This window comes from Squalius cephalus (genome assembly GCF_949319135.1).
Source record: "Squalius cephalus genome assembly, chromosome: 13".
Lineage (NCBI taxonomy): Eukaryota > Metazoa > Chordata > Actinopteri > Cypriniformes > Leuciscidae > Squalius > Squalius cephalus.
Window position 1 is genome coordinate 7018921 of NC_137134.1, and position 21641 is coordinate 7040561.

At 37.1% G+C, this 21641-nt stretch overlaps 1 protein-coding gene across 3 annotated transcripts; it reads right to left on the minus strand.

Moving 5' to 3' along the window:
* Positions 1-1991: 1991 nt before the first annotated feature.
* fxr1 (FMR1 autosomal homolog 1) lies at positions 1992-17375 on the minus strand. Of its 3 annotated transcripts, XM_079889684.1 has the most exons (17): positions 17275-17375; positions 14763-14815; positions 14588-14678; positions 14437-14508; positions 14207-14355; positions 12788-12881; positions 12592-12708; positions 11428-11598; positions 11272-11350; positions 10772-10881; positions 10571-10657; positions 10274-10484; positions 8596-8811; positions 7174-7374; positions 5734-5811; positions 4239-4324; positions 1992-2283 (listed from the first exon to the last, which is right to left on the minus strand). In XM_079889684.1, exons 1-17 carry the CDS (start codon positions 17323-17325, stop codon positions 2170-2172), a joined length of 1980 nt encoding a protein of 659 aa, XP_079745810.1. In that variant the 5' UTR covers positions 17326-17375; the 3' UTR covers positions 1992-2169. The 3 variants fall into 3 exon arrangements, with proteins under 3 accessions (XP_079745810.1, XP_079745811.1, XP_079745812.1); XM_079889685.1 differs by lacking the exon at positions 5734-5811 and having other exon boundaries at positions 17275-17359; XM_079889686.1 differs by lacking the exons at positions 4239-4324; positions 5734-5811 and having other exon boundaries at positions 17275-17354.
* Positions 17376-21641: the final 4266 nt, after the last annotated feature.

Below are 21641 nucleotides of genomic sequence, written 5' to 3' on the forward strand. Positions count from 1 at the left end.
CATAACCAGTGTAGTCCGATTCATGAGCCAATGACTCCTATGAACCAGTTCTTTTAAATGAACCAATGTAGTCCGATTCATGAGCCAATGACTCCTATGAACCAGTTCTTTTAAATGAATCAGTGTAGTCCGATTCATGAGCCAATGACTCCTATGAACCAGTTCTTTTAAATGAATCATTCATGAGCCAATGACTCTCATGAACCAGTTCTTTTAAATGAATCAGTGTAGTCCGATTCATGAGCCAATGACTCCTATGAACCAGTTCTTTTAAATGAATCATTCATGAGCCAATGACTCCTATGAACCAGTTCTTTTAAATGAATCATTCATGAGCCAATGACTCTCATGAACCAGTTCTTTTAAATGAATCAGTGTAGTCCGATTCATGAGCCAATGACTCCTATGAACCAGTTCTTTTAAATGAATCATTCATGAGCCAATGACTCCTATGAACCAGTTCTTTTAAATGAATCATTCATGAGCCAATGACTCTCATGAACCAGTTCTTTTAAATTAATCAGTGTAGTCCGATTCATGAGCCAATGACTCCTATGAACCAGTTATTTTAAATGAATCATTCATGAGCCAATGACTCCTATGAACCAGTTCTTTTAAATGAATCATTCATGAGCCAATGACTCTCATGAACCAGTTCTTTTAAATGAATCAGTGTAGTCCGATTCATGAGCCAATGACTCCTATGAACCAGTTCTTTTAAATGAATCAGTGTAGTCCGATTCATGAGTCAATGACTCCTATGAACGTTCTTTTAAATGAATCATTCATGAGCCAATGACTCTCATGAACCAGTTCTTTTAAATTAATCAGTGTAGTCCGATTCATGAGCCAATGACTCCTATGAACCAGTTCTTTTAAATTAATCAGTGTAGTCCGATTCATGAGCCAATGACTCCTATGAACCAGTTCTTTTAAATTAATCAGTGTAGTCCGATTCATGAGCCAATGACTCCTATGAACCATTTCTTTTAAATGAATCAGTGTAGTCCGATTCATGAGTCAATGACTCTTATGAACCAGTTCTTTTAAATGAACCAGTCAAAAAGACTCTTGAATTCTCAGTTTGAATCAACCGGTGTAAAATACATATACACATTCAGAACAAAGTAATTGCAGGTAAATGTAATGAATGATACAAATATTGCCCCAAGTATTTTTTTAAATATAATTAGGATTATTATGGGGTGTGGGTCCTCACCAATACTGAAAGAATCATCAATTGAATTGCTGAGAAATTGGAAATTTTGTATATGAAGATTGTATATGTTCCAAATAAAAGTTGGACAAGGAAAGAACAAAGCAATAGATACACCAACTTTGAAAGGTTGGCTGGAAGATCAAATGTTTATTTATGAACTACCTGCATACAAAACATATTGCACATCAAACAACCAGAATGATCTTTAAAAAAAAACCCATAAAGACTAACGAACGTAGTTTACAGAACAGAACATCTGGAAATTGATCTTTTCAGTAGTCCAAATTTGCAATCTGCGAGCTAAGAAGTTCTGACAGCTTAGTGTTAAAAACAACTGCCTAGTTAATTTTAAATACTGTACATTTTAAAATAAATAAACCCCCAAAAAAAAGGCTCCTTTAGCAAAACAGTCTGGGTTGCCACCCTTACAACCCAACAGGCCAAAGATGAAACCCAAATTCAATCGTTCAGGAAGTGTTTTACATACAGCATTTAAAATGGACAGAGTTAGCAGACCAGTTTCCAGACTAACATTATTCTAAAGGTCAAGAAATGACTATTCAGTGCAAAACATCCTTTTTCCCCCATAACCCCTCGCAAAGAAGTGGTTGCATATTAAAACGTAACAAAAAGCAGCTAAGGATGTCTGGGAGTCTTTCAGACAAGTTGTTTGTTTGTTTTCCGTTTCGTTTTCTCTATAGCCAGCCAACGTCATGTTGAAACTACGCTCTGAAGGCACAACATCTGATCAGGAACATAAGTGTGACTTAGGTTTGTGTGTTTGTTTTGTTTTTGTCATCTCATCATTTTTTTTTGTCATTGTAATTATCTGTTCCATTGCGAAGGAACTGAAAAGTGCAATCGAGAATGTGGAAGTCCGTACGTCTATTATCTTTGGCAAGCTTGTACAAGCACTATTGTAAAACTGTAAAGGTCAGGAGTTGCAGTGATTAGGAGAGTCCGTTGACGACGGCTTGGCTCTGGTGATCGTCTGCTTTGGTGGGGCCGTTGCTCACAGCCTCAGCTTCAGCGGGGCTGTGCTCCGATATCAACTCCACTTGAGCCTGAGGAGCACAGGACACAGATTAAACACAAATACACCAATGACTTACACCGTATCCTAACTACACACGACACGCGATAAAAGCTATTTTTCCGAGTGTTTGTGCTATCCAGACGCGACGATCCTGTTTTAGAAACGGTTTCTGTTTTTCTGGCGTCGCGCTGGAACAACACACACAAAGTGTGGCGATGATGATCTCAGGTGCTGTTTATGTGGTTTATTTAATGTTAAAAGCGTGTCATGTGACTCTGAATATCATTTAGTGCTCCAGCTTTGTGTCTGTAAAAGCAACAATGGATAATTCACCTCAGATCTTGAAATTAAACAAATGGAAACAAGAACGTTCAAACTGTGTTTAAACAAGTGTATTCTTTGGCAAAGACTGTTTTAGTAACTCTGTGTGTTTTTAATAATGTTTAAAAGGTGTAATATTTGTGAATTTGATTATGTAGCACTTGTCCATTTTCTTGTGAGTGCCGTCAAGATTACTCTCTGGTGCCACACACTCGCCACGAGACTCCACCCACACGCTGCTCTGATTGGCTGACTCCGCCCACACGCTGTTCTGATTGGCTGACTCCGCCCATAATAATAATTCATAATAATTCGTTACATTTATATAGCGCTTTTTCAGAGACCTCAAAGCGCTTTACATAGATGGGGGAATCTCCTCAACCACCACCAATGTGCAGCATCCACTTGGATGATGCGACGGCAGCCATATTGCGCCAGAACGCCCACCACACACCAGCTGTAGCCCATACGCTGTTCTGATTGGCTGACTCCGCCCACATGCTGTTTTGATTGACTGACTCTGCCCCCACACACTGTTCTGATTGGCTGACTCTGCCCACACACTGTTCTGATTGGCTGACTCCGCCCACACACTGTTCTGATTGGCTGACTCCGCCCACACTGTTCTGATTGGCTGACTCCGCCCACACACTGTTCTGATTGGCTGACTCTGCCCACACACTGTTCTGATTGGCTGACTCCGCCCACATGCTGTTTTGATTGGCTGACTCCGCCCACACACTGTTCTGATTGGCTGACTCCGCCCACACACTGTTCTGATTGGCTGACTCCGCCTACATGCTGTTTTGATTGGCTGACTCCGCCTACATGCTGTTCTGATTGGCTGTGCATTTTGATTGATTTTGACGCATCTTGCAGTCGCGTCTAGTGTGGACAGACAAATTATTTGTTGCTGGAATCTTATCGCATCACGTCTGGTTACGACACGGTGTTACCATGACTCTTCCCAGGTGTTTGTGGCGATTAACGAACAAGGGTGCTCTTCGCTGTCGGTCAAAAATGAAAGAATTTTTATTTATTTTTGTGTCAATGAAATGAATGTTTTATTTTTTTGTTTGATAATGATTTTTATTTAGTATTTAGTATTTTTGTATTTTTTTTTTATACTAAATTCTATTTACGCTGTATTTATAGTCCATTTATTCACTTTTTGAGGATAGACCTGATGGTAAATCTTGAATGCTTTAGAGCACAGACTTCAGTTTGATCTGGCAGATTACTGCTGAACGTTTTAAAAAAGTGAACTTAAAGGGATGGTTATGAAAATGTTTATTTTTTAGCTTTAGTTAACTATAATGACCCTGAACACATGACAATGTACTGCATGAAAAATGAATAAATATTCCTTTCGAAATTGTGATGGACAAAAAAAAAAAAAAAAACAGTAAAATAGTATTTAAATTGTAACTCTGTCATAATCTATCGCTTAAAATCACTTTAAATAAGCAGAAATAATTAAATATCCAATATCATCCAATATTAAAATAAATTATAATAAAATTATAAACATTCTTAATCATATTTATTCATATGCAACTAATAATATGCCTAAATAGCATTACTTATTAGATATAAATATTGTCCATCCCTGTTCATCAACTGAAATCACAGCGAGATGTGAAAGAAGAAATCTAGAGTCACCATGTCCTTCTTGTTCTTCCTCAGGTCTCTTGGGTTTCTCTGTCTGCTTTGAGACTCAGCTCGTGATATGTAGTCCGCCACAGTAACTGCAAGAGATACGGCAATGATTCAATTCCCAAAAGATCTTTATGATTCTTAAATGAGGGTGAAACGTTTAGCACTGGAAATGTTCCTCTGCCGGAGCTCTCAAATCTCAATCGCCCTCCCAGCTGGATGCGAGTTTCGGGAAACCCTAGACTGCGCTGTTAAACCTGATCCGATACGTGATGTGGCGAGCAGAGATTGGAGAGCTGTGGTGGAGAGGAAGATTCACTTTAACTGTATGGAAAAGGACAGCTTTTGGACTGACTCTTCTAGGTTGAGAAGGTAAAAGACAAACCTACATGCATTTACATCAACCATGCATATTAGGCCATATACCTACAGCTTTATAAACCAATGTTATTTGCAATTGACCATACGCAGGGAGTTTGATTGACAGGCGATCTGACCAATCATAATCCGCCATTTTTGTCCGACAAAGCAGTCAGGAGAGTTAGTAGATTAACGTTGGAGGATTTGAACGTTGAATAACGGAGTGTACTGACGTCTTTCCACGGTTAAAACAACATTCCTCCTGATGTTCATTCATGTTTATTTGATGCTATAAATGAACTAGAAGGAAGAGATGATCGGTTCACGAGCAGCTTTAACTGAGCGATCTGTCAGACACATTAAAGAGACACAAAACGCTATTTATTGTTTAAATTTCTTTAATAAATGACCAAATTGAAAGGTGAGACTTTGTTTGGTATCAGAAGTAACCCGGTCTGTCCTGTCTCAGTGTGTTGAACCTGGTGTGGCGTGAGAGAGGCGTGGCTTGTCGGACATAGCAACAGTAACTAAAGGGGGCGGGTCTTTGCGAACGGTCAATTGTGTAACCAACGGATTTAAAAGTTCTAGAAAAAGATAATTTTTTTACGTTATTTCACGCAAACGTCTGAAAATAACTTCATTCAGGAAAAACCTTTAGTTGTGATCTGGCATGTTGAATCATGTGAGCTCTAGTTGAGTTCAAAGGCCTGGCGTTCAATGCCATGCAGTTTGTATTAGCACTGGCTTGAACAGGATCCCAGTGTTAGCTCACACCGTTACCTGTCTGAACGCAGTGTTAGCTCACACCGTTACCTGTCTGAACGCAGTGTTAGCTCACACCGTTACCTGTCTGAACGCAGTGTTAGCTCACACCGTTACCTGTCTGAACGCAGTGTTAGCTCACACCGTTACCTGTCTGAACGCAGTGTTAGCTCACACCGTTACCTGTCTGAACGCAGTGTTAGCTCACACCGTTACCTGTCTGAACGCAGTTAGCTCACACCGTTACCTGTCTGAACGCAGTGTTAGCTCACACCGTTACCTGTCTGAACGCAGTGTTAGCTCACACCGTTACCTGTCTGAACGCAGTGTTAGCTCACACCGTTACCTGTCTGAACGCAGTGTTAGCTCACACCGTTACCTGGCTGCCTCTCCTCAGGAGGGCGGAGGCGACGGCGACGGCTACGGTTGCGCCGCTCTTGTTTAGCTTCAGCTTCATCTACAAAACATCGGTGCAAAACCTGACCTTAAATACTGACAGCCGTTTTGGAAAAAGCCATTTGAGCAGGTTGCAGTTTGTGGAATCGGTCCCGGTGTTATTAATTACATAAAAACCTAAACATTTATGACCATTTTAATTGGCAACCAATTACTTTTTGCAAAAAAATTAGAGCATTAATTGGTCACACTTTAGATTAGGGTCCAGTTCTCACCATTAACTATTAACTACGACTTTTGCCTCAATAAACTCCTAATTACTGCTTATTAATAGTTAAGGTAGTTGTTAAGTTTAGGTATTGGGTGGATTAAGGGTATGATCATGCAGAGTAAGGCATTAATATGAGCTTTATAAGTACTAATAAACAGCCAATATCCCAGTAATATGCATGATGATAAGCAAATAGTTAATAGTGAGAACTGGACCCTAAACTAAAGTGTTACCCATTAATTGTATAATATATAATCTGTCATAATAACAGTATAAATCATAAAAAAAATCTGTCAAATTCTTGTTTAAATAAAATTAATTCTCATTTATTAGGCAAATAAACACCTAAATAGTCCTTATTCACAAATAATAACCAAAAAATAACTTAATTCGTCCTTTGGCCTTAATAACAGCTTGTATTCTTGCTAGCGTTGTTTGTACGTACAGTAATTTTCCACAGTCTCTGTTGTTATTGACTTCCAAATAGTTGTTCCTACAATACTAGTTGTTCCCAAAGACTTGCTTTTGATGAAACTTTTGTGCGTTCTATCTTTGAATCCACTAAATCCCAAATTTGTTCAATAGGATTCAAGTCCAGACTTTGACTGAGACTGAAGAGCTTAGATATATACTGGTGGATTAACCATTATAGAAATATAAAAACACGAATACTGTTAGTTTAAGGCAGCTGAGGCACAAACCTTACATTGGCTGGTGGTCTAATACATTTGTTAAGCATGTGTATATATATATTAATTGTTGAATTTTACATTTAGGTATCAAATATTTCATCAAAATTCAATTAAATCCTACATATAATGCAAGTGATGATACATACAGTACTATTCAAATATTTTGGGTTTGTAAGAAGTCTCTTCTGCTCACCAAGGCTACATTTATTTGGTCAAAAAATACAGTAAAAACATTAAAATTGTGAAATATTATTACAATTTAAAATAACGGTTTTCCATGTGAACATATTGTAAAATATAATTTATTCCTGTGGTCAAAGCTGTATTTTCAGCATCATTACTCTTCAGTGCCACATGATCATTCAGAAATCATTCTGATATGATTTGATGTTCAAGAAACAGCAGCTCTAATCAATCAATCAAATGAAATCATCACATGACTGATGCAGTAAATCCTTACCCAGGCCGTTCTCGCTGAGCGAGGTGTTGTCGGACTCGCTCATGCCGTCCATGACGGTGGTGTCCTCATCGGTGCGGCGGCGGCGGGAGCGTCTGCGACGGTTAACGCTCACCTGGGAGTCACTGGCATCTGTGTCTGCCGTCTGATCAGTCTCAGTGTTGTCCAACAGACTGTATGGGTTTCCATCGGGATCGTTCAGGACTGACATGAAAACAACAATACAAATATTTAATACTAATATAATACAATTGTATGCATTCATTTGATTACCACTATTCTTGATAATAAGTTCGTAATAAATCATAAAACACAGAATCCAGAGAATTTCTGTAAGGAAAAAAACAAAACATTTCATTGGTCACTATTATTAATAAAATTAAATGATTAGACTTGCTTTTTAATACTTAAAGGGGGGGTGAAATGCTATTTCATGCATACTGAGTTTTTTACACTGTTAAAGAGTTGGATTCCCATGCTAAACATGGACAAAGTTTCAAAAACTAAGTTGTACGTTTGAAGGAGTATTTTTGTTCCAAAAATACTCCTTCCGGTTTGTCACAAGTTTCGGAAAGTTTTTTTCGAGTATGGGTATGTGTGACGTCAGATGTAACGGAATTTCCTTATATGGGTCCTAAGGGCACTTCTCCGGTAAGATCGCGGCCGCGCGCGCACTCGTAGACCAGAGCAAGAGAGTGAAAGCAGTTCGCCATCAAAGCGCCCTGCCCGGCTTTTGGGAAGTCAATGTCACCAAAGAAGTGTGTTTTTGGTTGCCAGGGCAAGACAACCCTGCACAGATTCCCAAAGAACCCGGCGTTAAGGAACCCGTGGATGGAGTTTGTTTTCCTGAGCATAAACGGAGTTGTGTAAGACTGTTGTTCCCTGCATTTCGACGATGATTGTTTTATAAACAAAGCCCAGATCGAGCAGTCGCAATGATAAAGATTCGCGGTCGTGCGTTGGAACCGGACGGTGAGTAAAACTGTTGAACTGAACAAATGTCTCTGTGTGTTGTCACTAGCTCGGTGCGTTAGCACAACTAAGCTTCGCCCACACGGCCCGCCCCCAGCCGCTCGTTTTTTTCCGGAAAGACTCGGTACAGTCTATCTTTCTGTTATTAATATAATAAAACAAAATACTTTTTGGAGATATGAAGGATGCAATACTACTCTATAGGTACTCAAGATTAACAGGAGATTGAGTGAAAATGAGCATTTCACCCCCCCTTTAAAATTTTAATAAACCATTCAAATAAAAACACGAAAAAAATGGATTTCATAGGGCCCTAAAAGGCATCTAAGGCTATTTTCATGGCAAAATTTAAATGATAAAAATACAAATATCATATCAATACAATAAAACCAAGCAAACAAACACAACAATGTGTGTGCTGTTGAATAAGCAGCGTTCAGCTTTAATGTGTACCTGAGCTGATGGAGTTGGACGCCCCCCGTCCCGATCCGCGGCCTCTGCCTGCAGGTCCTCCTCGTGCTCTGCCCCGGCCCTCTCCCGGCCTCCTTCTGCTGTCTCTCTGCTGTCTGGGGTTACGCTCGGGCTCCTCTCCCGCCAGGGACCAGTCGCTCAGCTCCTCCTTACGCTCAGAGTCCGTCTCAGAGGCGTACGAGTGCTCGGAGTTAGTGCCTGAAAGGGATGAAAACGTGAAAGTGTTAGCCGCCGTCTACAACGCGCTGGACCCTTCACTGGAAACCCAAAGTAACGTTTACTCTTTGAATTCTTGCACCTGGGAACAATACAAGTCGACACTAGGCTTGCTACGATAGTCTGTGTTGACGGAGTTACCGGTGTTCAGAAGCATTTAGTTCAGTTAGAGAACAGACACCACACTTAAAAAACTGAACGTTTCTGCTTAATAAATCGTGAGCTGAACGAGAGTCGCAGCAAAGACCAGCAGCAGCAGGAGTCAGATTTCATTAATCACGAGAGCGAGGAGCTGACGATGATGGCGGAGTATTTGGTGTCAAAGCGAAATCTGTTTTGTTGTTGTGCTTTTCATTAATAATAATAGGCTAATGAACTCACCATTCAAGCAATCCACCCCCGAATTGGCGCTAATTTAAAAGCAAAACTGCATTTTACTTTCACTTTTAAATTAACGTCAATTCACCCTTCGCAGGGAGTTTGATTGACAGGTGATCTGACCAATCATAATCCGCCATTTTTGTCTGACGAAGTAGTCAGGAGAGTTAGAAGATTAACGTCGGTGGATTTGAATTTGAATAACGGTGTGTACTGACGTCTTTCCGCGGTTAAAACAACAGTCCTTCTGATGTTCATTCATGTTTATTTGACACTATAAATTAACTAAGGAAAAGATGGCAGCAAAAAGTGCTGTTATCATTTTGTGTCAATATGCTGCATTTGGGGTAAAATCATACCCTATATATTGTATTGTTGTATATTGTACTGGCAACTCCTCAATTAAATACCATTGTATATTCTGCATAATCGGATGCTTTTAAATAAACACTGACAAAAAACTATACAAGTTTTAAGGCTGGACGATATGACGACATATATAACATTGATATAAGTGATCAGCCGGATTCAGACCGATATTGTATTTATATAAAGCGTTCACATGCACATTTGCTGTATGTATTTCCCCGGTGTGGAAATCAGGCTCATATAAATGTCAGGAAACATGTTCCTGCTGCGTGTCAATATCCACGGATCACTGGATCTTTGGTAAGTTGTAAGGAACACTTATATATCGAGTCCAACCTTTAGTTTAAACTGGTAATCGTTTGTTTAACTCGCGTTTCCACAGTTTCCTCTGTTAAATCACATCATGCAGCAGCTCTTCTGCCACTCAGTCCGGCTGAGGGAGTGTGTTTCGGCGGGAAAGTGACGTCAATGCATTCCCTCTATTGAAGTTTCCCAACCTATTTGGCAAAAGGGAAGACAACAGGCTTTCTTCTGTTTTCTCTCTAGTCATGTTTATTTCCACCTTTCTACTGCATAGGCGGGCAAATTTTATTGAAAGCCCATTTGGCCAGAGGTAAAAAGTAGCCTTTTTCGAGTAGCCTCGAATTTGGGGTGAAACATGACCTGTTTTTAAAAGCTTTTAAAACCGAAGCCCTACCGTAGCCAGACGTGTATCCGGGCCCCCGGCGTCCGCGGCCCCTGCCGGAGTAGGAGCGATTGACGTGCAGGGTGGTGTTAGTACTGCTCTCTTCAGTGGCGTAGCCCTTGTCCTTATCGCCGGGCCGGTTTGGGCCAGGCCTGTGACCCATCCCGATCTGACGCAGCTGCTCGTCGATCTGCAGTCGCTCCAGTCGCAGCTGCTCCACCTCCTGCACGACACAAACCAGCGCTTGAGCTCCTCAAACACCAGACGCCTTTCGTCAACACGCCGGCTGTGTGCGTCTCTCATACTCACGTTCAGGTAAGCAATGTGGTATTCCAGCAGAACCTGCACATTGCTGATACTCTCCTTCGTTCCAACAAATGTAAATGGCACCATTCCCTGTTTAATAAAATTATAAAAATGCATTATCATTATGTATATGTATCATTATCATTATATAATATGTATACATTCATCTGACTCGCTTTTTTGTGCTACTCTCGGGTGTCTTACTTCCTGTCGGGGGAGTTTGTTGTCATTGTCGCCTTCGATGCGCACTCTCACCACACCGGATTTATCGACAATCTCCTGGATGACCTTGCCATTTTTTCCGATAACCTTCCCTGCAAAGGGAAAATGCGTTGATGCCAACACAATTTTGATGGTTAAATTCAATATGACATTAAATATTTACCAAAAAACATGCAAACTATTGCATTTCCCAGGAAACTTTGCGTTTGCTCACAAAAGCACTGAAACATAGTTTTTCCTCACACCTCATATTTCCATCACAAGTTTTGTGAGCGAACGCAACGTTTCTCGGGGGAACACAAAAATATTGAAATATAATTGTTCCTCCAATCAAATTTTTTTTATTTCAACAATTCAACAAAATGCCCTGTTGCACACTCAGTTGTTCCTGTTAACTAAGACAAAACTATTTAAAAAATTATCTGAGGTAATTGAAATACAGTTATATAAATAAAGGTTTCTAAAAGAAAAAACATGCATACCAACAAGATTGCGAGGAATCTGCACTGAATCTTCCAGAAACTCTAGATAATTTCTTGCTTTCTGAACCGCCTCTGTACTCTGTAAAGAAAGAATTTTAGAAATGCATTGTATCCATTTACAAGGAGCCCTGTTTGACGAAACGACCCCGTACGCACCTCTCCGTAGACCCTGAAGGTCCGGGTCTCCTCGTCCAGCTCGATGGCGGTCACTCCCGGCACCTTTCTGGCCTGCTGAATGTTGCTGCCGTGGCTGCCGATGGCGAGACCTATGAGGTCTTCTCTCACGGTGAACTCCTCTTGAAACGCTGAGGCCAACTGCTTAGTGCTCTACACGCACACAGACACATGCTCATGTTCACTGGTAAATCCAAGTTCATTTTAGAGTTACACACTGCAGCGTTATAGTCGTTCACTAAAACAAACCATAAAAAAAAACTATTCTTGTTACTTGAAATACAGTCAAATAAAAAACGATTTAATTTCCGCAGCCAAACCAGCATTTCTCATTTTCGTTTAGTTTAACTTTCGTTTAGTACTAACATTAACTTTTTGAGTTGAGTACTGCAGGGTTACTATCGTTAACTAAAACTAAAACCATTAAAAACTATTTTCATCACTTAAAATAAGTTTAACTTTACGTTAAACGTTCGTTTAAAACTAACATAACTTTTTGAGTTGAGTACTGCAGGGTTATTATCGTTCACTAAAGCAAAATATTAAAAAACTTTTTTAGTTACTTAAACTTTTTTTAACCGCTGCCAAAGCAACATTTCTCATTTTCGTTTAGATTAACTTTTTGTTTGGTACTAACATAACATTTGAGTTGTATACTGCAGAGTTAATATTGTTAACTAAAACCACGTTTAACTCTCGTTTAGTACTAACATAACTTTTTGAGTGTTGTATATTGTATAATAACTTCAGGGTTATTATCATTAACTAAAACAAAAACAAACCGTAAATTATTTTTGTTACTTGAAATGAAATAAAATATTTGGGGGAAAAAACGAACTAATTTTATTTGAGTAATATTTCTCATTTTCGTTTAGTTTAACTAAGTTTAACTTTCGTTTAGTACTAAGATTACTAAAACTAATAAATATTTAAAATAATTTAAATGAAAAAACATACAAAATAACTAAAACTTGAAAAAAAAATCTAATCTAAAATTTAAAAAAAACCTATAGTAGTATGTCATGTCAATGACACTAAAATAACACAGTTTATTCATATATTTTGGATTTACATTACATGCACAGGGTTAAGTGCGGTGTGAAAAGCCCCACATTAATAATCAACTAGACACGAGAGCTGATGTACCTCAAGATGTTTGGTGGCCTCCTCGTTCCTGGACATGAGCATGAGTTTGGTGCGGATGCTCCGTAGATGCATGTCACTCAGCAGGGAGACGCGCTTGACGGTGGCTTCGCTCATGGACTAGTGGAGTGCAGAGAACCTGGATTAAGCTTTCGTCATAAACCCACTTACAGAAGTGCTATGGTCAACTGGGACTCACCAGCACAATCAGCTCACTTTGCTCCGGGCTGTAAACAATCCGAATGGCTCCAACCGCCTTTTTGAAATCCTTGTGGGCTTGTTCATTCTCACATCTAACATGAGCAATGAAGAAATTACTTCATGGTTTTAACCAATATTGTTGCATCAGCACAGATGAACTATAATATATGAGCAGGTCACATTTTGCCCCAAAATCAAAGGAAAAAAATAATTCTGCTTAAAGAAACAGAAGACTTCACACTATTTTGCATTGCAATATAATTACATAATTATTATATAACTTGCAGTTGCAAGAAAAAAAAAAAATCAGAGTTAAGAGATATAAACTCACAATTCTTCGGAAAATAAATCAGTTACGAGAAATAAACTCGCAATTTTGAGAAAAAAATCTATTACAAGATATAAACTCGCAATTCTGCGAAAAAAATCTGTTACGAGATATAAACTCGCAATTCTGCGAAAAAAATCTGTTACGAGATATAAACTCAAATCTGAGAAAAAAATCAGAGTTAAGAGATATAAACTCACAACTGCAAGAAAAACGTAATTTACGAGATATAAACTCACAATTCTAAGAAAAAAAATCTGAGTTACGAGATATAAACTCGCAATTCTGCGAAAAAAATCTGTTACGAGATATAAACTCAAATCTGAGAAAAAAAATCAGAGTTAAGAGATATAAACTCAAATCTGAGAAAAAAATCTGAGTTAAGAGATATAAACTCGCAATTGCAAGAAAAACATCATTTACGAGATATAAACTCGTAATTTCGAAAGACTCGTAAAGTAATTTTCCAAGCCAATTTCTCTCACACATTTCTGAGAAAAAAAGTCAGATTTGTAAGATAAAATGTCGCAAATACCTTTTCTATTTATATATACTGTATATATAATTTTTTTTGGTAACACTTTATTTTACGGTGTCCTTGTTACATATGTTACATGTACTTACCACAGTAATAACAGTAAATTATGCATAATTACATGCAAATAACCCTCAAACAAACCCTAATCCTACCCTAACCCTATAGTAAGTACATGTAGTTGCTTAATAAAAGAAGCAACAGGGAACAATGAGAGAGGATCAGAAAATGTTTTGCTGCCCACAAGGTTATGGCTCTGACAGTCATTCTCTTCAACAGAAGCGAGAGGGAAATATGTAACAAAAACGTCAAAAAAAATAATACTTCTACAAAAATACCTTCTTTTTACAATTTATGATCCAATTCTTATGATTACATGCCTGAAATTAGTTTTATAGGCAAAACATTTTGTTTTTCAAATTTTTTTCCTAATTTTTCTCCTAAAGTATAATTTGTGTAACATTTTTCAGTTACCACAAAATGTTGGTGTCTTAATTATGACTGTATTCTACACATTAGAGCAATAGTGCTGGATGTGTCCAAACAGGACTCACGCTGCACGGAGATCGTCCGGGACAGGGACAGAACACTTGAAGAACGTGTTCTCCGTCACAGCTTTATTGCGGTTGACTGGGCGGAGACGCTCAAACGTTACTATCTCGTTGTAGGTTGCGTCACATGCGGCGTACTCGATCACGTAGAACTGCAGGAAACAAAAGTGAAAGTGAACTCAGAGATCTTCAGAAGAAAGCGAAAGTTAACTGAGCGAGTCATGTACACTCACATCTCCTTTCATCATGCGCACTTTAGCCAGCCACCAGCCGCAGGGCTCCTGTTCGTTCGCTCGCGAGAAGATCTGGACAGCAGAACACGCTTGTTAAGAGTTTATGGCTGTGAAATACAGTGCAATACTAGTAATAAACATGTTTCCTCACCTCCACTTCTTCTCCTTCAGTGATCTCCTTTTTGCCATCAGCAGGAGGTAACCGCACATCACTGAAGGGGACTTGTCTTTCAGGTTGCCAGCTGAGAAAATCATTTTCATATAGTTATGCTCATCTCATATTTCTCTCACATTTTCATGATTGTGAAGTATTGGCTTCTACTCACTTATTTTCAAACGAAACGGAGAGAGAGTCATCATGAACATCTTTGACAAAGCCCTGGAATAATAAGATTTATTATTTATTTGAATATTTGTAAACAAGTAAACAAGACCATTTATTAAAATAATTTATTACACACACACACACACACACACACACACACACACACAAAAAGTGTGAGTGAGAATTCACTAATGCTACTATACAACTTGTAAAAGTTTGTGCTGTCCAAAACAGGGTTATTATGGTTAACTAACACTAGAATTATAAAACATTTTCTTCATTAAAATAAAGCTATTTAAATTAAAAAATAAAATAAAATATTAGACAAAAAAAATTAACAAAAAATAGAAATGTTGCCTTGCAAACTAGGCTAACTTTAAGCACTAAAATGAAATAAAACTAATACATTAGAAATAAATATATACTAATATAAATTAAACATAGATATTTAAAAACTGAAACAAAAAGCAACATTTCTTTGTTGCATTTTCTGCTATAACTACTGGAAATAAATAAACAAAAACAAAAACTGAATTATAACTTTGTCAAACCAACATAATAAAAATAAATTAAACCTAAATAGAAAATTAAAAACTGAAACATTTTCTCTTTGAATATCCTGTTGCACTCAGTGTTATACTAAAAATATTAAAATAGCTATCGATAATTGAAATAACGCTGAAATAAAATGAAGAAATATTAGATGACGAACTTCAATGAAAATTAAAAATGTCGTCTTGGCAACTAACAGAAATGAGTTACTAAAATACAAAATATATATATCAAAATAATAATAAAAACATCCAAATTATTAAAACAAACTCAAATTAAAACGAAAATATTAAGAAAAATCAATAAAAACAAAAATAGTAAATAAATAATACAAAAATAACACTTGCCTGAAAGTTATGAGATAAAAAGAATAAGCACCACCGAATAAATGTAAGAAATAAACAATTTATAAAATACAAACACTTTAAAAGACTTAAACTAAATAAAGACTTTATAATTATGTTTTACCAGCTTTATTAACATAAAGTACGACATACAAATGACACTGTTATGAATCTACGTCAGAGAGCTTGTTTGTATGAAGTGTGGTTATACGTTCACAATGCATTTTGTTTTAATAAATAGTAGTTTGATTAATAAAAAATGTAAATATGTTACAAAAAAAGGAGCACTGTTTCGTTTAATATGTAGGTAGTATATCAAATATCAAATTAAAGGTTACACTTTATTTTAAGGTGTCATTGTTACAGTGTAATTATATATTTAAGTACTGGTAATATTTATTAACTACATGTATTTACTATAGGGTTAGGGTTTGTTTGAGGGTTAACTGCAATGTAATTATGTATAATTTACTGTTATTACTATGGTAAGTACATGTAACAAGGACACTAAAATATAGACGTGTTACCAAATTAAATTGATATTATATAAAAACAAACTGTTTCTTCATTACTTAAGATCAACTAACTGGTCGGCACTGCCTCTCAATGGCAACTGGCTCCAAAATGGAAGTTGGTATCTCTTAAAGCTCATCTCAAAATAGACGGGTGTTAAAATATCTTTAGTGTGGATGACAGGTGCGATGGAAAGCCGACAGCTGATAAAGCACAGCAAAATGACTGAGGGATGAGATGGAGACAGAATAATAACTTCAACTACACTTACAACATGTGTTTATTAAGATATAGTTTAAGTGGAAAGTAATAATACATATTTGTGTATAGGACTGTACAAATACGACTCAAACTAATAGATTTCTTTGAATTTTCTTGAGAGTGAAATCATCTGGTGGAAGAACACAAGCTGCTTTTATGATTTGATCATGTCTGACCACACCTTAAATATGAATATGAGCTTCCTGGCATTTTTTTTTTTAGCTTGACTAAACCTACATTTGAGAAACGCAATCACACTTGTTCAAATAAACAGATTTATGTGCATTATAAATGTATCCTGAAGGTTAATAGGTTGTGTGCTTCAACACAATAACAGTAAATCTAACGAACATGACCGATGGCAGGCTTGATGATCAACAATGACCAATTACTGACTTTTATGTTGGTATTTAGATAGTATTATTTTTTATCTAAGCATTTGTTATGGTTCAATTAATATAAATCGTTAAAAGACGACATAACCGAACGCCTTCCTATGTAATGTTCAATAACAGCAGATAAACAAAGTGAAATCAAAAGTAAATTATTCGAGGCTTAAAGCTCAGTTTCTCCTAATGTAAACTTCTTTAGTATGTAGTTGAGGTTAAATAAAACTTAGCATTACATGGTGTAATGTTTTGATTATTTAAACATCCTCGCGCGGCTGCTAAGCGGCTAACGGCTAGCAGACACTGAGTACAGTACATTACTATTTATAAGCGTTGAAAGTACATGATACAGTTCGTTTTTCAATATTTTCTTGAAGGTTTTACCATCCATACTGTCTTAAGAGACAAATGCGAGCGTGAAGTAGAAGATAATGTAGTAAAATAATGTATTTACCTTATAATAAGCTCCATTGGAGCCACGGACCTCCACCGTCAATTCCTCCATGTTGAGCGCGAAGAGGATGCTGGGTAAAGTTCCCGAACTCTACAGGGCTCAGCAGTGAACCCTGAGGAACTCCTTCATACTACATTTACATTTTATGCATATGGCATTCATGCATTTTAATGCATTTATTACATACAGCACTTCAGCCAGAGATAAGGAAGTATAAATACTTATGTATTTAAATAGTACTTAACTTTTTTTGTAATGTTTTAATACTTTACTTAAGTATAGATTGTTTACTTTTTTTTTTCTTCGACTTTTACAACATTTTGAAAAGAAAACACACATCAAAGATCTCTTAAATTCACCATGAAATCAAAATTGACCATTCTTATTTATTTTTTTATGAGATATTGTAGTATTATAAATGATTTGTACATGCACTTCATTATTTTTTTTAGGTGTTTACTGGCGCAAGGGCGGGGCAACACTTGAGATCCACCTAAAGCAAACCACAACCAATTCTTGATGGACAAAATCCAGTCCTAGACTACATTTTTTTCATGGTTGAGGAGCCATTTCACTCAGATACATAAGTGCCCTTTTAATGTTTCTGCCAGTGGATGCCCACCCTCCATAAATTGTTAATTGCTTAATATGCCATTTATCAACAAAATAAAAAAACAGAAGCATTTGTGTCAGGTTGTTATGTTGTAACACTAGATATAATGGTAGAATTGTGTGTATTATTTACAACCCCCTGGGACCCAATCAGAGAGGTTTCCGAATCTCAATAAAAAGAAATGTTATTGTTGATTGTTTGATTGTTTCTGCCCACAAAGTAGGCATGAAACAGCCAATGGCTTGGATTTTGTGAAAAGGCAAAGTTATAAGTTATAATAATTTAATTGGACCATAATTTTTTTTATTTTTTTTATTTAGCAGATAAAGTGTGTTAATAGCATTTATATAATATCATAATCAGCGAGCCGAAAAATAATTCAACCTAAAACAGCTAACATAACATTTTTCTTTGTACTAATATTGCACTTATAAAACAGGGTTATGTGGTGCATGCATAAACTGAAAAATGATTCATCAATTATTAACAGTATCACACTGAGAGTTGCTAAGGTGTTCTCAGTGGTTTGTAGAGCATTTATATGCCGGCGCTAGGGTGTTGTGTGTGGTTGCCAGTGTGTTTAAGCAGTTGCTAAAGTGTTCTCTGTGTTTTTAGTGCATTGCTTTTGCAGTTACTATGGTATTATGGGTTGATAAGGTGTTCTCAGTGGTTTGTAGAATGTTGTTATGCTAGTAGCTAGTGTCTTCTGGGTAGATGCTAGCGCATTGCTATGTGGTTGCTAATGTGTTCTCGTGTTTTTTAGAGTATTTCTATGCAGTAGCTAGGGTGCTCTGGGTGGTTGCCAGAATGTTGCTAAGCAGTTCCTACAGTAGTTACAAAAGTTACAGTTGCTAAAGTTTTTACATTGTTACCCAGTTGCTAGGAGGATCTCAGTTTTAATGCTTTTTTATTTATTTATTTTTTATTTATTTGTTTGCAGTTACTGCAGATGCTAAAGTTTTCTCAAAGTTTTTTAGAGCATTGTTATGCAGTTGCTAGGGTGTTCTTGGTAGTTGCTTGGGCGCTGCTAAGCAGTTGCGCTGGTGTTTTAATTTTTAATTTTTATTTTAATCCATCAGTGTGTGGTTGCATTAAGCCCCTGCTAATGTGTTGTCAGTGTTTTTATTGCATTGTTTTGTGGTTACTAAGAGGTTATGGTTGGTTGCTAGAGTAATGCAGTTGCTAAGGTGTTCTCAGTTGTTTGTAGAGCATTGCTATGCAGTAGCTAGGGTCTTCTGGGTTTAGTTTAGTAGTTTATTTTGAACATGTAAAAAAAAAAAGAAAAAAAAAAAGAATATATATACAGACATCCATACATATATAAAATTACATTTAAAATAACAGCTAAATTAAGTCATGTACTTCTCAGCACAATCTTACAAAATTATTGTAAGTAATTCAAATTCCCATGTTCAAAAAGGAGTAGGAAGAAGTTCATAACAAACTTTTCAGGTGGTTGCCAGGGTGTTGCCAAGCAGTTGTTACAGTGTTTTTGTGCACCGTGTTTACCAAGGTTACCAAGGTGTTCTGGGCAGTTGCTTGGGCGCTGCTGATTATTTGTTGCAGTGTTTTCAGTGTTTTTATCCATCGTTTTGCAGTTGCCGGGTGTTTTTAGTGCATTGTTTTTGCAGTTACTGAGGATTTATGGGTGGTTGTTAGAGTAATGCTAATTGCTGTTCTCAGTTGTTTGTATAGCATTGCTATACAGTTGCTAGGGTGTTCTGGGTGGTTGCCAGGGCATTGCTAAGCAGTTAGAAAGGTGTTATCAGTGTTTTTAGTGCATTGTTTTTTAAGGTGACTAGGGTGTTGGGTGTTGCTCAGCAGTTGTTGCAGTGTTTTTAGTGCATGGTTTTAAGGTTACTAGGGTGTTCTGGGTGGTTTCCAAGGTGTTGCTAAGCAGTTTTTTCAGTGTTTTATCCATCGCTTTGCAGTTGCCATGCAGGGCGTTCTGGGTGCTTGCCAGGACTTGTCAGAGCAGTTGCTAAGGTGTTCTCTGTGTTTTTTGTTTTGTTTTCTGGGTGGTTGCCAGAGTGTTGCTACAGTAAGAAGTCGATACCGTGTTTTTTTTTTTTTTTATCCATCACTATGCGGTTCCCAGGGTGTTCTGGGTGGTTGCCATGACATTGCTAAGCAGTTGCTAAGGTGTTCTCAGTGTTTTTAGCTCATTGCTATGTGGTTTCATTCATGTCCAGTGAGACTGGGGAAATATGCATCACCCCAGATGTTACATATAAATATTGTGTTGTTATTATTGTGGCAGAGGAATGCCAGCATGCTTTCATTCATTCACAGAATCTGTTGGAAAGAGACCCTGGATATCCTAACATAGACTCAAGCACCCTGCCATCAGCGCCTGCCAGTCATCAGTGTTGCCATGGCTACTGTATAATCAGTTGTGCCATTATTTGTGCTATTCAGTTGTACCCTTGATGTATAAGTACATTTAATATCAGTTACTTTAATAATTTTGCCAAGTATTAAAATAACTGATATTAAACATCATACAAGTATTTTTCTCATGGACTGCTTTAACGCTTTCATACATGAATTATGACTACCTCAGACAGGATTTGTAGGGCATGAAAAACAAGATTATTATAATTTATTTTTTCACATATATTTTTCAAATAGATTTTCAGATGTCCACTTGAGTGAACAATGTGCGTTTTTGGTTTTAACTGAAGAGATACTGTAATAAAAATTATACAGTAATAACAAAGCAATACTGTGTGTATTTAACCAACCAATTAATACAATTATATAAAATCATGTGAAAACTTTAAAATATATGTAAAAAAAAAAAAAAAAAAAAAATAGAGTTTGTTCAAGTTCAAGTTGAACTTTGATATCAGAACATGAGGACGTGATTCCATCAAAGATCTCTACAACTGGTGAAGGTACGACTGTGGAAACCCAATAATCACATGACTTTTTTAATGTAACGAATAAAGCATTACAAGTAACGTGCATAATGTAATCAGATTACTTTCTGATGTAACGAGTAAAGTAACGCAGGTTACACTTTATTTTAAGGTGTCATTGTTACAGTGTAATTATATATTTAAGTACTGAGTAAAATTAAACAACTACATGTACTTACTATAGGGTTAGGGTAGGATAAGGATTTGGTTGAGGGTTAGTTGCATGTAATTATGCATAATTTACTGTTATTACTATGGTAAGTACATGTAACATATGTAACAATGTTACCGTAACGCATTACAAGTAACATGCATTACATAATCACATTGCTTTTTTTAAAGTGTGAATAACCGCAAATTACATTAACATCATATATAGGCTACATTTATTATGACCGCCGCTAGCATAGCTAGCGAAGCGGTCATATAGGGATTGTCAAAGTTTTTTTTTTTTTTTTTTTTCGTCATCTACTGAATTTTTCGTCAACGATACCAGGGACACCGAAACACCGGGGAACATGAAATTTGGTGGGCATGTAGCCCCACTAGACTTTTACGGAAAAATTTCGTTTGGTCCCCGGGGGCCACAAGCCAAAAATAAATAAAATAAATTCATTTATGTGCACATTTAGTGACTGTACACTCTTTGGCCTGTAGATGGTGGTGTTGGGTTGCTGGTTTAGGATGATACTGTCACTAAGGTTGCCAACTGTCCCGAATTAGGCGGGACGTCCCGTATTTTGGGCCTAATTTATTTGTCCCGTGCGTGACCTCCCGTGTCCCGTTTTTTGACAAGCTGATAAACCACTGACTGATACAACAGCAACAGCAGC

Excerpts from the sequence above, each read along its gene's own strand:
- fxr1 (XM_079889684.1), bottom strand. The coding sequence starts at position 17,325 with ATGGAGGAATTGACGGTGGAGGTCCGTGGCTCCAATGGAGCTTATTAT. Across the intron at positions 11,599-12,591 it reads AGGCCACCAAACATCTTGAG|AGCACTAAGCAGTTGGCCTC; the intron begins GTACATCAGCTC and ends GTGTGCGTGTAG. Across the intron at positions 11,351-11,427 it reads CCTTCAGGGTCTACGGAGAG|AGTACAGAGGCGGTTCAGAA; the intron begins GTGCGTACGGGG and ends CTTTCTTTACAG.